The following is an 18012-nucleotide window of genomic DNA, read 5'->3' as shown; positions in this document are numbered from 1 at the left end:
TGGTAACATTAGTAAGTGTTACTGTTAGTTATGCACTGTACTTTTTAATGGAAAATGTTTTTTTTTTTTTTACTAGTTTTAACACAAATTTATTCTATTTACATCTACATTAGTCTACTCTTCATATACTAAATATTAATAAATGAGTTAATTTAATGTGTTACAGTGTAATTGCACAAATTAAGTACTGATTAATATTAACATAGGGTTAGATTTGTTAAGATTTTGGTTTAGGGTTAGTTGCTTGTAACTATGCATAATTTGCTGTTATTACTTTAGTAAGTATATGTAACAAGAACATTAAATAAAGTGTTACAGAATATTCTTTACAGAGGGGGCTTTTGTGTAATGACACAGTTGGAGTGCGCATCAACCGCCTGAAGTTGTCACTTGATGTAATTTACAACCGTCCAATCACAGGACATGCAACAAAGGATGGGGCCAATTGTCTTTGTTTTGATTGGCTAAAAGGCCGTGTTGGGATGATAGACGGACGCTGGCGAGTGCAATCCGGTGCAATATGACATTCATACTCAGCAAAATGTCCGCGCGCATCGCATGACTGGGAGGAGGGTTATAGAAGATACTACGGCTCCTATAGAAGATATTACTTCTCCTTCTTAAAAATGGCATTGTAAAATTATTTGTCAGTTATCCTAACAAGTAGGCTACTTTATTTTTATGTTCTTTTATTCAGAGGGCTGCTAAAAAAAGTAGGCCTGTTTCTTGTTTAAAGTCAAACTAAACAGCCTGTCCATCACCGGTTTCCGGGCATTACGCGATTGCAACATGGATTTCGTTCTCGGCGGCGTCGCTGCATGTGGCGCTTGTTTTTTTACAAACCCGCTGGAGGTTGTCAAAACTCGAATGCAATTGCAAGGAGAGCTTAAAACCCGAGGAACCTACCAGGTGTATTATAGGAATGTATTTCACGCCTTTTACACGATAGGCAAAATAGACGGACTGGCTGGTCTTCAGAAAGGTTTGGTCCCCGGGTTGGTTTATCAGTTTTTTATGAATGGGGTCCGGCTGGGGTCCTTCGCCATCATCGAGTCCTTGGGCTACATTCACACGGACGGAAGGGTCAGCGCTGCAAAAAGCACAGTGTGCGGGGCTATCGCCGGTGTGGTGGGCGCTGTAATGGGCAGCCCTATTTACCTGGTGAGTAACGATAACGGTCTGCGTTTCTGTCTAGTAAACGACGGATTAAGCACGTGTTTACTGACGACATATTCTGATGAACATAAGAGTGGAATCACTGGGTGCAGGCGCGCAGCAGTAGCCTACTAAAAGTGTTAAAACTAGACAACTACATAACACGCAAAGAGACAGACTGCATCAGTGGTGAGAACGAAACGGATAGTTTTTCGAGCCTGTATTCTGATTAGATGAGATGCAGCCTATTATAGGATAATGAATGAACTAATTATTACACAGATAATAAAGTATTAAATTATGATTATCATAACACGCAACAATAATAATAATACATTTATGTTATAAATACATGTTATAAATAAATCATTTATATAATGAGGAATCAATGTTTTCCATGCTTTTGGTTTCCAAACACTGAAAGTAGATGGTGCTCCAAGATGGGAAAAAAAGCACCAAGTATCTTTAGTTTTTCAGCAGTTGAAACCTACTCTCTATTTGTATTTATTTCAGGTAAAAACACATCTGCAAAGTCAATCCACTACCTCTATTGCAGTTGGACACCAGTATAAGCACAGGGTAAGTTAATGGTGACCTCACCTCACAGTAACATCAACGATAACATATTTAAAAAAAAAAAAAAAAAAAAATGTCATGTGAGAACTTTGATCTTGTAGAGATTTTTTGTAATGTTAAATCACATTGCATTTGGCAGTTTTGTTTGCATCAGTGGTAATATGAACCAGCTTGAATCTAAAACCATAACCATTTTCTCTTTGTCATATCTTTTTTTTTGTATCTTTACCATTATTTCTGTCAGGGAATGATGCATGCATTATTGGCCATCCACAAACAGTATGGAATTCTTGGTTTGTGGAGGGGAGCAAGCGCAGCGGTCCCAAGGGTCAGTGTGGGGTCAGCTGCTCAGCTCTCTACATTCTCTGCCTCTAAGGAGCTGATCACTGACCTACAGGTAAGCATATTTCACTTCAACTGGGAGTTATTCACAGTGAGAAGAGAGGCTAGACCTGTTTTTACAAACAGTATTGAAGTGGCTCCTTTAAACTGTAGATAGTAACACCAGGATCCGGTTGCATAAACCGCCAAGCCTAGTCTTACAAGTTAGTCATCAAAAGTCAGTTACATAAAAACATAAAAACAAAAGTCAGTTACACAAAAACAGTAAGATTGATTTTCCCTAACTAGCTGCTTGTTGGTCATACTAGTTTTTAAGACACAGTCTTGACATAATGGCTGTTTATGCAACTGGACACTTTTAATAAATATGGTTGTCAGTTCCCCAAACACTGTGTAAAGTAGCCCTAGCAGTCCAACTCAATCATAATGTTTCCTTGTAGAGAAGGACAGGGGGGGCCAATGTTTTAGTAAATCTGCTTTTTTTTTTCTGGGCAGTCAACTCTTAATTAATTCTGAAAATTTCTAAACATTCTCTTGGTAGAGATTTCCAGTTCGCTTGTAAGGACCCCATTAAATAAATACAAAATGTTGTAGTCATTAGTGTATGTTAGATTTGATGTCGTCCAATACAATGCTCTCTACAATGAGGATCCCCCGCCCCATTACTAGAAATGTTGTAGGAACCAATGGTGTTGTACAGCAACTACTACGGTGTGCTGGCATATTCTCTTTACATAATAAACATTGTATGTTTATAGCCAAAATTGAATGACTAACTTCTTGTTTCAAAAGGAAATATGTCAACAAAGGAAGGACAGTTGTGTCCTGAAAGACATGTTTAAAGTAAACATCTTGTATTTAGGGCTTTAGGCTTTGCCATGGATATTGTATTTAGGGCTTTAGGCTTTGCCATGGATATAATTTAATTGTGGAAGTTATTTGAGAGTTACTTAATGTTACAACTAGTCATGTTGTCCAGATTGGTGAACAAAAGGGTGTTTTCTGTTTCAGTTTGGAAGTCATTTATAAAGCGTAGGAAATTAAATATGAAACTGGTAATCCCAGCCAACAACTAGGAAATGGCCAAATATATTGCTTAATGCAGCACAATAACATGATATAAATACATAAAAAAAGACCAACAAATGATAAAATGGTAATGTAATTCTACTCAAAAGTCATGAGAAGCTGATATATTTTACTGTAATAGGCATACATACATGCATTGTTGGGTTTTCTGAGGGTGAATTGGCAAAACAATTCCAATGGTGTTATAGATCTACAAACTTCCCAAGATATATGAAATGATGCTACAAGTTCAGTTCTGTTGACACCACCAGTTCACAGAAGAGTTTGTGATGTTTACTTACATGGAAAGGCAAGTGTGGAGGGCAGGGAATTTCCGTAGTTGATGACAACTGTCATTTTTGATTAACCATTACCTATTCCAATTAAAACCATTAACTGTTGAGGAAAACACTCCCAATACAGTTGAAATGTGAAAGCCCTCTCTGTTTTGTTAGTAATCAGTTTCTTTTTCTTTCTGTATTTGTAGGTGTTCTCTGAGGGCAGCTGGTTAATAGCTCTGAGTGCTGGTATGATCAGCAGTGTAGTAGTTGTATTAGCTATGACTCCTTTTGATGTAGTCAGCACTCGACTCTACAACCAGCCTGTGGATCATCTTGGCAAGGTGATCTCTTGACAACTGTCAAGAACATACAGAAATTTGTTTACAAACGTTTACTGTAATTATTTTCAAATTGTGTCCTTGGTTTCATTTACACACTTGCATATATCCAGTTTCACTTACAAAGTGCTAAAACTGGTAATAGAAGGCCTTTATCTCACTCTCTGTACTTTTATCATGCAGGGTGTATTGTACAGAGGTTTCATGGACTGTTTCTCTAAGACATTGAAGAAGGAAGGAATGACTGGTTTGTATAAAGGTCTCGGAGCCTCCTACTTCCGACTCGGACCTCATACCATAATTTCTCTGTTTTTGTGGAATGAGCTGCGCACTTTGTACCATAGCCACAGCTAGCATTTTGCTATTGCCTGAATCAGAAAAATATCAACTGATGTTTCCCTGATTAAAGAAGCAATCAAGCACTAAGGTATGAAAGGCCCTTGCTATATTTTGAACATAGTCATACAACGCACAGCAGAGTGACTATACTTTCAATGCAGCATGGCCTCAAGTGCCTTATTGCTTTTATAAAGCAGTTACTACATAAAAATATTAAGATTTTTCTTTTATTAAAACATTTTATTAAGCATTAATCTTCAACTGGCAACCTTCTACTGGAAGTACTTTCTGATATAACAATGTTGCTATGCAACAAAAATGATGCACTATGGGAGGAGCTGCACAGTGATGTGCTAAACTTGAGCCATTACTATATGGTGGAATAGCACAGCTGGAAGGCTGCATTGACCAAGAAGCCAGGACTGGAATTAACCATATAGCTCCTTTAGGTGTACTGTATGTACACTATAAAAAATTATATGATTAATAAGTTATGACAACATAAGTTTTTAGATTGCTTTAACTCATCAAATTAAGTTAAGCAATTTTCATAATTTTTAATAAGTTATTAATTTCAACTAATTTTTTAAAGTCAGTTTAATGTACAGTAATTTGAAATTAACTTACTTAAAAGGCCCCTATTATGATATTTTAAAGTTTCCTAATGTTGTTTTGGAGTCTTTAAAAAAAACTGTTTCATTGTCTCATAATAATACATTTGCACATCACCCTTCACCACATTTTCAATGATTCTCAAATGACTAGTTAAATGAATCAATCTCTCTAAATCCCTCCTTTCCGCGAGCTACTCTGCTCTGATTGGCCTGACAGCTCAGTCTGTTGTGATTGGTTTACCACGTACAGCACGCGTTGAAAACAAAAACTCCCATTGCCATAACAACGACCATAGACATCATATAGATAGACACCCTATCAACCGCTACTGCCTACTAGCGCGGCCGAGCCGTGGGGCCGCCATCTTAGACCGGTCACCTGCTCCACTTAGTTAGTGTAATCTGTATGGCAGGTGCAATGAGCTGTCAGCGCATTTAATTAATCATACCTCACTGAATTTCACGCTGGGGTTTTTTCTGCAATGGTCATTCATGTAGCTATGATACAGGACACAAGGTTTGGCGTATTTTAATATTCATAGTAGGCTTAACAATAATATATTATTCTGATATAAGATATAAAGTGACCAGACGTCCAAAATCAAAATATGTGATAGGATATAAGGTATTTTATAAATCACACACTATACATATGATAAAGAAGCAGAAACAGATAGTTGCAGTAAAGTAAGATATTTTAATAAGTTGAAGAAACAATAATGATTTGTGACACACACACTTTCTCTCTCTCACACACACACACACACACACTCGATTTGCGCATCGCAGTCATGTGTGTATTACACAGAGGTAACGTTATTACATTGCTTCCTGATATCACGTGCGCAAACACAAATAACCTATATTTATATATATTCATACTACATGGCCGTTGAATGCTTGTATCTGATAACCGAGAAGCTATTGTAATTATTACTTTACACCACCTCTCCATGCCGGGTGAACACCGGCTGGTGCAGTAAACATAGCCTAGCTAACGTTAGCGGGCTACGATTTCAGTACAGTAATATCAAAGATCCTTGCTCCTTCTCAATTATCTGGTAATATTCTATTCACAAAATACAACCAATAGTACGGTAATGTTAAAATGTACTTGTGAAAAGTAATCCTGGGCCCTATTTGCGATGGTCCGCCGATTAGAACAGGAAAATGCTCCACAATGCTCTGGAATCTAACTGCTGCAACGCAACGAAAGTAGGAGTACGACCGGTTTAAGATGGCGGCCGTATTTCTCAGTGCCCAGCGGCCAATAGGGCATCTAGTCTCTATATAATATCTATGACAACGACAGCTCTGCATGTCCTGAGGCTTCCTACACCGTAAACTAAACACAGTAACAAACAATGACGTCGATTTGACCATATCAATGCGAGCGCGAGTCCGATGATGAAACACTAGAAGAGCAAACGTTACTAGTTATTCAACCCGAACCTTTATCGCAAGTATTGACGTCCCGACAAAACAGCTTATGACTCGTTGGAAAAACAATTCATTTCATTGACTCCGAGTCGACTCTTACTTTTAAGACAATAACTTTATATACGGTGCACTTTCAGATTTAAAACTTTGCAGGATGTTTTCATTCACTTAGAGCTATGTTACACACTACATGAAAGGTCATTTTCAAAAATCCATAATAGGGGCCCTTTAATTTAAGGCAGCAACTTTTTTTTACAGTTAGAAGGATGGAACATTTTATATATCACTCCAGCAAAGTTTTGCAAAAGATTTAATGAAAACATAATATATCTTCACTCACTGGTTGAATCAAAGTTACTGTAAGTTTTGTGTGCATTTTAATTATGCTAATTCATTTCCTGAATCCTGATTCGGTGACATGTTCCAAGGGTGTTGACTGAATGATTAGTTAACTTAAAACTTAACATCAGAAACTCTTTTTGTCTTGTTTGGTGATGCCTTTAAATGTCCTAGAATATTAGGACAATTAGACACTATTCACTGGGACACAGAATAATGGTCACCATTTGCCTTAATTGTGCTCTACTGAAAGTGTATGAACCTGTGTATGATGCTTTAGAGAAACTAATGTAACTAATTATCTGCATTAAATTACTTAAGAGACTTTTTAATATATAGGTAGTAGGTACATATTTGGTCTGTAACATATGACAGTATATCATTTGAAAATAAATTATTTTTTAAAAGAATGATTATTCTATTTTCTATTTACATGACAATAGCACTGCAACATGTCCTTGTCTTTTAAGTATGGAATACACCACTGATAATACACAAAACATGTTTTCACATTTAATTCACACTTAAAAATGTCTGTATGTCATTATTAATCAAAGCGATATCATATCAGCATGGAAATAATGCTAAACCTCTTTTTTATGGTTAATCATCTGGTCCCATGGTCATTTTAAATGGATTTATGAAGATGTTACACTTAAGCCACAAAACATGCTGTTTTTAATTTGATTCACTATACCTATTGGTTTATAATTTAAAACCTAACTTTTTTGTGAAAGGTTTTGATGTGCTATTTTTCTTTAAAATAAATATCACATGGTCTGTGACATTTTTGGTCAAAAGAAAAAAAGGATCATTGTCTCAAGTGTGTTTTCACTCTTTCACAATGATAAGAAAGTTGATGAATGTGTGGAAGTGTCTAACATTTCAAAGTTAAGGAAAAACCCGAGTTAAGTTGATGAATGTGTGGAAGTGTCTTACATTTCAGAGTTAAGGAAAAACATGAGTTTCAACACACTTCCAGTAAAGTTGTTAAACATTAGTTTTGTGGTCAAGTAATAGAGATGTTTGAATCAGCATACAAAAGACAAAGATGACTGCAAACCTTTGATAATATTAAGAAAAGTCCAAGGAAATGCTGCTGAATGAATCAGCATAAATTTGCATTGAGTAATAAATGCTGGTTTTCAACTTGAGAAGGATTCAGAAGCACTATTAAGAATTTCACTTATTTTTACTTTTTAATAATTCAAGATTCTCAATTTATTTGAACACCATCTATAAATTAGACAAATGCTAAACCTTGCATTACAAGGAAAATATTTCATAAGTTTTTTTAACTCGTTCAGTCATTGTAAATGCATAATATTAAAATCTTCTGGGAAAAAAAGTAATCACTTTCTTGTGATTAAACATATGCATGAAGAATCTACCCAAACACTCCAGGGTCAAGTAGACAGAAGGACTGCAGAACACCCTGGAAGTCCTGTAGTGTCCACGGTGTAGCTGCCACATTTCCAACGGCACTGCTGCTGAGGGGACTGAGACAGAAGATTTGAAACCAAACCTCATGATATTCGTATTAAGATCCTGACTATATTTCATCTATAAACACCATGTGAATAAATGATTAATAATCATTTTTAATTTAAGATATGTAGGTAATCCTCCAGTGTATGGGGAAAATTTAAGAGTGGAGGGACTTTAACCTCTATGTGTTTAACTAACTCACTTGATGCAAACAGGATCGTTGAATGTCACTAAGATGTCAGTAGTGTACTGTGGCAAGCGGAACAAGCACAGGTGAATGTTCACAGTGTTCTTGGCCTGTGAAAAAAATTAATTCAAGCTGATAAAAGGCACAAATTTTAACATAAAAAAAATTACAGTCAGTATAGTGTTAGCAGTCATACAGTTGCTTAACTAAGGTTTCTCAGAACCCTAAGCTGCGTCCCAATTCGCATACTATGATCTGTATGGAGGACTAAACCTGCAGAAATAAAAAAATAATAAATAAATGAATAAACAAATAAATATGCTTATATATTTATTTCCTTATTTTATGTATAATTATATTTTTTCCACATTTATTTATTTATGCATTTATTTATTTTCACATTTATTTATGTATGTATTTATGTCTACATTTATTTATGCATCTATTTATTGATTTATACATGTATTGCTCTGTATGCTAATGAGGGGGGTGTAGTGAATGTGACAGACATAATTCACCTTTGTTATTAAGTGTAGTTCTTTACACTGTGTTTCTACATAACTGTTCATGGATCGCGGTCCCTTTAAATGTTCGGAAGGCGTGATGACGTGGGACGCTGGTCAGCGCCATTGATCTGTTGTTTTGTTTACCTTCGAAAAAAAACGACACAAATACTTGTGTGCTCAAAGTGAGAAGTTGTCTCTTGCAAATTACTGCAATTTCCACAGGGGCATGTTTTACCTCAGACATAGCAATCGAGCTCAGAGTGGCACTGCTGAAGCTTTGAGGCCACAGTGACATCTTGTGGTGTGTGACCAAACAATACGCAAGAGGTTTGTGGACGTGACTTTACAGGTCATGCAAGAAATAAATTACTTATAAGATTTTGCCAATATTGCCCATCTCTATCACGGTTAATGTCCTTTAATATCATCCTAACTGCATGTAGCTATATAGGTTTACCATACATACTACAGGCCTACTCTTTATTCCGGACATGGCCGTAAAACATCAGCCGGTCGGGATTTCTAAAATGTCTGGGCACAAAGGAACAGAAGCCGCTGATAACAGACACTTTGACACGGAAGCGCGTCAAATTATCCACTATTAACCACATTTTATGCCATGCATTGTAGGTCTGTACACAGAAGCTAACTGCATTTTTAATGTATCTTCCAAAAACAAACTCTTCCATAAAGAGGTGATATTTACGCTATTAATTGATTTCCTGGGGCTAAATAGTTGGTAGGCTAAATGCATCATCGTGTAGCCTATAAGTTCTTAAGTTTAACTGATCAATTCCACGTCTAGATCACGGGTCCGGCCCGAGTATAGCGGTGGGAAATATCGGGCTCGGGCAGAGAATCTAAGCTCTAAACAGGACAGAGTAACACGGTGGATATCGCTCATATACTTTTTGTTGACGACGTATCTAAGGCGGCAGGCGTGTGTTGCTTAGTTCCAAAGTGCTGCGGGAAACCCTGTGTTACATTAACATGCCGGACGTGGAGCTGAATAACGTGCCTTTCCAGATTAAATGTCTGTTCTTGGTCTTGGATTTTGTGAAATACATTTCTAAATAAATGCGACTTATAGTCCAGTGCGACTTATATATGTTTTTTTCCTCTTCATGACGCATTTTTTGACTGATGCGACTTATACTCCCCCCCACACACTTTTTCGGGGGCTCCACTCCAAGGGATGCTGCGTCACCCACAGCACCTCTACTTCCCACAGTACTGGAAGTAGTATGTCCCAAAGCTTTTCTGCTACACACTCAAAAGTATGTACTTTTTCTTCCCAAAAACAGTACCCATTTTTAGGGCATAGTATAATTAGGCGAATCGAATTATTTTTGCAAAATAATTGTGGTCATTTGTGACCTGATCCAGCAAAATGAGTCACAGTGACCCAAATTTCAAAATTGAGATTTTGATATCAATGGAAAGAGGAGATCATACGCTTTCAAATGATATCCTAGTCAAAGTCATACCTTGAATGGTTTTAAAGATATACACATTTGAATTATGGTCGTCTGCCCTCTTTTTCCAACTGGAAACCTGAGAAAATAGCTTTTAAAGTTTTTTGCCCGTATTTTTGTAGATATCTTTCAAAATCCATTGCATTTAAAGGGATAAACTTTTTTTTACAGCTTAATTTGACCAAAGATATTAATATATATAAATGCTATTACAGTAAACCAGGCTGAAGATCAAATTATTGTAAAGTATTTATTTGAATAAATATTTTAAAAGGCACTTTTACAAAGATTTACAAAAATCAGAAAGATTGAACAGAAGTGCTACATTTTAGCTAGAGAGAGAAAGTGTGTGTGTGTGTGTGTGTGTGTGTGTGTGTGTGTGTGTGTGTGTGTGTGTGTGTTTGTGCGTGTGTGTGTGTGTGCGTTTGTGCGTGTGTGTGTGTGTGTGTGTGCGCGCGCGCGCGTGTGTGTGTGTGTATGTATGTGTGTGTGTGTGTGTGTGTGTGTGTGTGTGTGTGTGTGTGTGTAGGCTAGTTGACAATAACAGTGTAACAAATTAATAACGGAGATACCAACAGTTAAATATTGGGTTTACACAGACCGCTGCGAGTCTGACAGGAGGATGGCTGGACCAATCGCGTGCCGCGGGGCTTCCCATTGACAAATGATCAGCGTTTGTGTACATTTCTAAACTTTTTGATTGGCTCAATACAACGTGTAACACCATTTGGAGAGCAGAGATAGTGACGTTTCAGGGGATCCCCGGGAAATGCTCAGAGGTGACGAGAGGATTTGAGAAAAGCAATGTTCATTTCCAACGAATTTAGTAAAACTTTGTCAAGTTTAATAGTCATTTAAATACATTTGCTCAATTATCTGGACCACGAAACTTTGGAAGATTATTTTTGAATGTCTTTTCTTTGAAATTAGCAAAAAAAAAATTTTTTTTATTTTTTATAGTTTTTTCATATTATCGGCCCGTATCTTAAAATGGAACGTTGCGACTTCCGACTCATTTCGCCAGATCGGGTCACATTTAGTGTCGCCTGACTGGGACACAATAACACTTCCACTAGAAATACAAGTTAGTAATAGGAATTGTAAAAAGGATCACAGATGTACCTCCTCATTGAATTTAGAGACCAGCTGAGCTCCTGACAGCAGCCAGGCAGAGCTGCATTCCTGAATTGACAGCTCTGATTGGGAGAGCTGCTCCAGCCCTCTGACCTCCCAGGCGCCATTCTCTACCGCCTTATTACTGGCAGCCACGTCCTCAAAGTGATACCTGTCACAATACAGACCAGAGAAATTATTTTTATCTATATTCATTATGAAATAATTAAATAATGAATTAGGTGGAGGTTATTCGTGAGAAGTTCTCCTGTGTGTAAAAATACGGAATCCACGCAATTATCAGTGAATGAGAACAAGTGACTTACTTCTAGAGCTGCTGTACAGCTAAAACATTTTTCTTTGTAGCATTTATTTTCCTATTATCACTGTAAAGCTGCTTTGAAACAATCTGTATCGTAAAAAGCACTATATAAATAAAGGTGACTTGACTAATGTTGGTGGGGAAAATATCATATTCACACATGTAAATGGAAGAAATGTAAAACCACCTTTGTGAGAATAAAAAAAAAAAAACTATGTAGAAAGATGGAAAACATGCTCCTCTACGTCAAAATATTGACCATTTTAGTGGTGTCCTGATCTTTAATTCATGAGTCCAAGTTCATGAATTCCATTTCCATTTTAAATCTTGCTTTTTTGGAAGTAAGTGGGGTGTGCCTTATGACATAGGAATGCTCCCTGTGTTGGATGGTAAATGTGCAAAATGTGCAATAAAAACTTTTAACCCTTTAGCTGTCACTCCCCTTTTTGAGAATGGACATTAAAATGCACTATTCAAGCTAAAATGGTTGTAATTCAAGAATGCTTTGGAGTATAGACCTAAGTTTGGTCTTGTTTTAAAGGGAAAAAATTACAGATTATTGCTGATGTGAAAGCACTTCAAAAAATTAAAGTATAAAAAAGTTATGGAAGTTTAAATTTACATTAAATCCAATATAATTTATTTAATATTTTTCTTTTATATAAAATATATATTTTACAAAATAGTTTTTACTATAAAATTACTATAAAATCAAAGCCAAAAATCTAACCAAGGTGTGTTCCAAATTTGAAGTTGATATCATAAAAATTGAAGTTCCCATGAGATTTTGTTTAGGCGTATTACCAAAAGTAGCCTCCGGGTGTCATTAAATTCCATTGAATTTAACTGTATGCATTCTGCCATAATAAATGTATCAATTTCTGTCCAAATATCACTTCTGTCACAAAATATGGAACATTGAGACTCAGACCTTTCTGACAATATGTGTTTTGTCAAGATTAGAAAATATTTTGATCATAAATTATGAAACATAATGATGCCCAAAAGGGGAGGAGCCTGATACAATAATTTAGAGTAATGTTTCTATGGTAACACAATGTCCAATTTCAAAACAGTTTTCACAGGATGAATTCTGAGATCGTAAGCTTTCAAATGATACCTAATTTATGATAACTACTAAAATATGTAATGTAATAAAAAAAGGCGATAAAAAAGATAATATCATATTTTAGAGGATAATATATATATATTATAATTTTTAGAAGATAATATTATTTTATAATTTTTTTATTGACAAATACTAGATTATATGCTTTCTTATGAAATTTTAGCATGAAAACCAACATTTTAATGACTAAAAGTGTGTGCGTCGACTTTTTTGTGACAAAGGTCAGAACTCCTGTTATGATGTAGATTTTTTTGAGGTGCGCTCTTGTCATAAATTCATCTATTACTGTTCCTGCATAATTTGTAACAAAAAACAGTGCTGAAATATCTATTAAGGAGTCTTAGACTTTTCCAACAATATATAGTTTGTCATGATTAATTTAGGATTTAATTGTAATATAGTGAGGTAAACGTAGGTGTCCCGTATACGGGACAGTGACAGTTAAAGGGTTAAAAGAGTTTATAACTTCACTTCCATTTTAAATAACTTCAAATTATTTCTATTTAGCCTATCATTTCATATTTCTATTTGAATCTTTCTGTTCATCAAAAAATCCTGATAAAAAACATCCACACATTTCAACCATTTTAGCTATTACCGGTAATATTAATAAGAACATTTTCTTGAGCACAAAATCAGCATATTAGAATGAGATCTGAAAGATCTTGTGACATTGAAGACTGGAGTAATGCAGTTTCACAAGAAAAAAAAAAAAAAACATTTTCAAATATATTAAAATAGAAAGCAGTTTGTTGAATATTTCTATTTTACTGTATTTTTTTATTTAAAGAATGAAATAATGAAATATTTGTTTTTTTCTAAGGAGCAGAAAGGCCATGAATATACACTATATTAATAAAACACTGTGATATATATATAAAAACACTGTGATATTTAACCCAGGTTTCACAGACAAGTCAAGCCAAGTCCCAGACAAAAATGCACATTTGAGCTGTATTAACTTAAAATATGTAGGCTAATGCTATTGTTTTGTCTCAAAGTGGACACCAGAAATATTTTTTTCTTCTTCTAAGGCACGTTTAAAAGAAAGCTATTTAAATGTCCTTATTCAACTAAAGCCTAATCCTGACCCTGTGAAACCAGGCCACTGTGACTGAATGCTAGACGCTCAATGCTAGTTGCTATCCCTGGATAGATACAGTAGATTGTTTTATTTAATGCCATGTCAGCATCTAAGGCTATTTTTATGGCAAAATTCAAGTTCAAAAATACAAATATCATATAAATACAATAAAACAAAGCACATAAACACAAGTCGTATTATATATATTTTTAAATAACATGATAAAAAAAATCCCAAAACTTTTCAGGCATAATCTTACTAAATAAGTCCTTAAGTGAAATAACTTATTAAATAACCATTCTACTTGTATTAAACCCAGGACAGACAGTCCAATAAAATATGTTTATCAGAGAGGGGAATCTTACAAAACATGCATAGAGTTGGGTCTTCACCTTTAAGCAAAAAAGCATGAGACAAGCTTGTATGATCTATACAACATCTGGGGCCTCATTTATAACCGTTGCATACACACAAAACAGGCCCTGAAAGAGGCGTACGCCACTTCCGACGCATAAGTTGTGATTTATAAAAACAAACTTGACGGGAAAATGTGCGCACCTGCACGCAAACTCTGACCCATGCGTACGAACGTTTTGGAGACGGAGCAGTTTGGCGACACCGATGGTGAGCTGGAGTTAAATGTCTTTTTGGTCACTTTTAGACAGAAAATCGAAATAAAATTATACATATACAGAAATGATAATACAAATATAATTTCACTCACCAAGCCTATCACTTGAAGCAAATATCCACACCTTAAATGTCCGCGCCAGCGAGCGCGTTGGGCCGTTTGGTGAAACTGACGCATTTCTAACAGCAGATGAAGTAAAACTGAAATCTTCATTTTGAGTCCTAATCATAAATAGGCTACAGTGCATGTTCACAATAACAGTTTAAATAAAATAATACTTCTGATACAAACATTTAGATTAAATATGCCACTCTCATTAATAGATTTAAACACTGTATGACATTTACTGAAAAGTTAAAAAATATATAAATATTCAATAAATAGCCTATAAATATCCTATAAATAAAAATGCTTTTGCACACTTTTCCTTTGGCATGCTGTGTTTTAATGTTTTAACTACAGAGATAATTGCTTGTCATGATAATAGCATATTGTGCAAATATAATGCACAACAAGGTCTATCTGTTTCCATTAAAAATATAAATCAATTAAAAATACTATTTGGCCAGTGGAAAAGATTGAGAAAAACTTACACTATTAGATTTATTTATTCAAAAAAAACACGGCAAGCATAGGCTACTAAATGATTTGTATTAACGTAATGGGACGGCATATCCGTATTTCATATTTTCTAATGTCTTGTACCGTTAAACATGTTATCACGTGGATGAATAATCATATGCAAATGATATGCAGATGAGGATATGCATAGTAAAACTAGGCGTTGTAAGCTCCATATATGGTTATTTCGGGGAGGAGACGCATGTGCGCACAATCTTCCGCTGAGTGGGATTTATAAAGTGAATTGTGCGCAGGTTCTGGCGTACGCACGGTTTTATAAGTCTGAATATTTTTTTGCGCACGCCATTTTTGGCTTTTGGGCGCACGTACACTTTTAGTAAGGATCCTACGCACAGTTTTATAAATGAGGCCCCTGGTGAATACCACTTGATCAGATCTAGCTTTAAGAGTGATTAAAAGTCTGTTTGGCTATCCCTGGAAGTGCAGCAGTTGCGCTACAGTAAGCTGACGCTAAAGTAAATAGTCGTTGCTATGGAAATGATACACCGTACTCAAGTAGCATTGGTGTAAACTGACTGGTCACACTCTGTCCACAATGGACGCGAACGGCTCATCAAAAGCACATTGAACCCACCAGGTCACCGTCAGTTAGTACGGATACTACGTTCTGTTTCTGACACACTCGATCTGCGCACTTGAGCTACCGACAACAGACAACAAATTAATTTGGAACGCTTACTTTAATGCCTTTAAGGAGTCTACAGTGTAGACAGTGTTGCAGCCATTTTGATTTGATTAAAAAAAAGAAAGAAAGAAAAAGATTTATTTGGTGGAAAACATTGTGGAACCAAGATAAGTCTACTAAGAAAGGGGCCCTTGGGTTTTCTATAACACCAGGGTCCTATGTGTTTTATATCCAAGCTTGTACATGTTACCTGGCTGCTTCAGCATCCTGCACTTGGCTTTGGTACTCCAGCAGTTCAATGATGATACTCTGATCTGTCTGAGAGTGAGCGAACACTTCTTGATTATCAGGGATCTGCCTCAGTTCACTGCAGACAGTAGGACAGAGAATGATGGGTTTTTACTATACAAATTAGGTAAACTCAAGCTTAATTAAATTCACAACATGCAAACCCACGAGTGGTTGTAAAAAGATGGCGGCTAATGTGATAATAATCAGACTTTTTTTATATGAATGATCACAAACAACCAGGTTTTTTCACCAATTAATATAGTTAATTTAATACTACTCATCTGTGGGCTGTTTGCAGTTGCAAAGCAACTGACGTATTACAGTTTTTCTCAATTGCTAAAACACAATCATGAAACAATTTACCATTTTCTCACAACTATAAACACAAGCTCAGAACTACACACCAACTTGTAATGTACACATCTCAAACTGTCGCATCAAAATCAAATGTTTAAGTCAAAAACATATTCTCTATTGCCAGAATCAAAATTTGGCCTCAGATGACATTCAAAACCTAACAAATACACAGACTATCTTCCTGTCCAGTGAACACTAGTGAGATTGATTCATATTACTGCAACAAAAACCTCTTCTTGGGAATTATTTTACAGCTCAATGTCTAATACAGCATAAAATGCAAATGAAAGAGTGGAGATACAGTAAAATAAAACAATGAGCTTTAGAAGTTCATTTTCATTACACATGCTGTCAACTGTAAAATAATTTTAAAGGAAAGAAAAGTTAAAATACCAAAAAAGTAAATATATACTCTGTATTCAACAATACAGTATACTGTCGTGTCAATTACAGAATAGTAGAGTAAATAAAAATATACTTTCAGCATCCTCTGCACCTTCGGTCAAATTTCATTACAGTACTATAGCAGTTTCTTGTTCTTCCTCTAATTCAAACAAATTGGCTAAAAAAATAAATTTGGCAATCATGAGTTTGAGGGTGTACGTGTGCTACATTTTACTGAATATAGAATAGTGAAAGTTCCCTCATCTAAAGTACTGTTACTGTGTATACTATACTTTTACTGTAGTAAAGACCCTGCAGATGATTCTTTCAGCTCTCTCTCTCACCCCAGTGTTAGGTTGCAAAAGCACATTATACATGATTAAAAATGAAGTTAGCAAACCTGTGGGCACACTAATCAGAATCTCAGGATTATATAAATAGGAGCACAGGTGATTAATAATGTTTACTCATGGATAAATGTGTGCTATTTGTGAGTTTACATTGTGATGCTTGAGTTAATTATATTATGTGTTTTATAAATGAGAACATGGTTAAAACTGTGTAAAATGAGGGCATTTTTGTGTAACGTTACAGCTTTGCACAAATCATTCAGAATATTAAAATGTGTGTGAAAACAGGAGACATTTGTTAAACGTTTAGAGAAATGGCTTTTGTTTTGAGAAATGAATGAATGGCTTAGCAAGTGTGCCAACTGAATCAGTGTGTTAGCAATCGAGAAAATTTTTAATATCGAATTGACGTTCTGTGACATGTGTTAACGTTACGTTGACTTTGGAAATACACTAGTTAACTTAACGTTACATAGATTTCTACGTCCCTGAAACATGCTGTTTTATATAATTACCTAATATCCTTGGCATTTAGGGGAATAACAGCTGATAAAGCACCGCCAAACAGAGTCCGAGCCATAGCTGTGCTCGCCACTGCAATGATAAAGCCATTTATGTACAACATACGACAATATATAAAAGAAAACTATAACTTACTGTAGGATTATCAATGTGCTGTCAATAAAAAGACATCTTCAAAACCCACAACACAACGTCAACATTTTAATTGAACACATCATTTCATCACAAAGCTATATAGAAATATGACGTCAACTTAATAAACTTAGGCCATATAAATACTTTCAAATAAATACAACAGACTCACGACTGACCAGCCAATATGACTTCCCGCCTCCTTCAGCTGGTACCGGATGTGATGTGATTTGAGATCAAGCTTGCCCTCTAGTGGTGTATAACACATTATCAACTTGAAGT

The 18012-nt window shown here is 35.6% G+C and overlaps 2 protein-coding genes across 5 annotated transcripts in view; one reads left to right on the top strand and one right to left on the bottom strand.

The window, feature by feature from the left end:
• The window catches only part of rangrf (RAN guanine nucleotide release factor), a 21667-nt gene extending 3655 nt beyond the window's left edge, over nt 1-18012 (bottom strand). The window contains exons 1-7 of one of the 4 annotated variants that reach the window (XM_079605816.1): nt 17910-17957; nt 17592-17670; nt 15945-16061; nt 11271-11433; nt 8183-8277; nt 7884-7991; nt 3736-3778 (exon numbers count right to left, since the gene is read on the bottom strand). In XM_079605816.1, the coding sequence (XP_079461942.1) occupies nt 3751-3778; nt 7884-7991; nt 8183-8277; nt 11271-11433; nt 15945-16061; nt 17592-17656 (576 nt within the window). In that variant the 5' untranslated portion in view covers nt 17657-17670; nt 17910-17957 and the 3' untranslated portion in view covers nt 3736-3750. Of the gene's footprint in view, nt 1-3735; nt 3779-7851; nt 7992-8182; nt 8278-11270; nt 11434-15944; nt 16062-17591; nt 17671-17902 lie in introns of those variants that run through there. The other 3 variants (XM_079605815.1, XM_079605817.1, XM_079605818.1) reach the window with 3 other exon arrangements.
• Nucleotides 501-4115, top strand: slc25a35 (solute carrier family 25 member 35). The gene is made up of 5 exons (XM_079605812.1): nt 501-1161; nt 1669-1734; nt 1976-2128; nt 3629-3763; nt 3944-4115. The coding sequence occupies exons 1-5, from the start codon at nt 790-792 to the stop codon at nt 4112-4114; spliced, it is 897 nt and encodes a 298-aa protein (XP_079461938.1). The 5' UTR covers nt 501-789; the 3' UTR covers nt 4115.

Source organism: Phoxinus phoxinus, assembly GCF_949152265.1.
Source record: "Phoxinus phoxinus genome assembly, chromosome: 3".
Classification (NCBI taxonomy): Eukaryota; Metazoa; Chordata; class Actinopteri; order Cypriniformes; family Leuciscidae; genus Phoxinus; species Phoxinus phoxinus.
Note: the sequence above shows the minus strand (reverse complement) of the source record. Positions and strands in the feature narration are given on the sequence as shown.

Excerpts from the sequence above, each read along its gene's own strand:
- slc25a35 (XM_079605812.1), top strand. The coding sequence starts at position 790 with ATGGATTTCGTTCTCGGCGGCGTCGCTGCATGTGGCGCTTGTTTTTTT. Across the intron at positions 2,129-3,628 it reads AGCTGATCACTGACCTACAG|GTGTTCTCTGAGGGCAGCTG; the intron begins GTAAGCATATTT and ends CTGTATTTGTAG. Across the intron at positions 3,764-3,943 it reads CTGTGGATCATCTTGGCAAG|GGTGTATTGTACAGAGGTTT; the intron begins GTGATCTCTTGA and ends TTTATCATGCAG.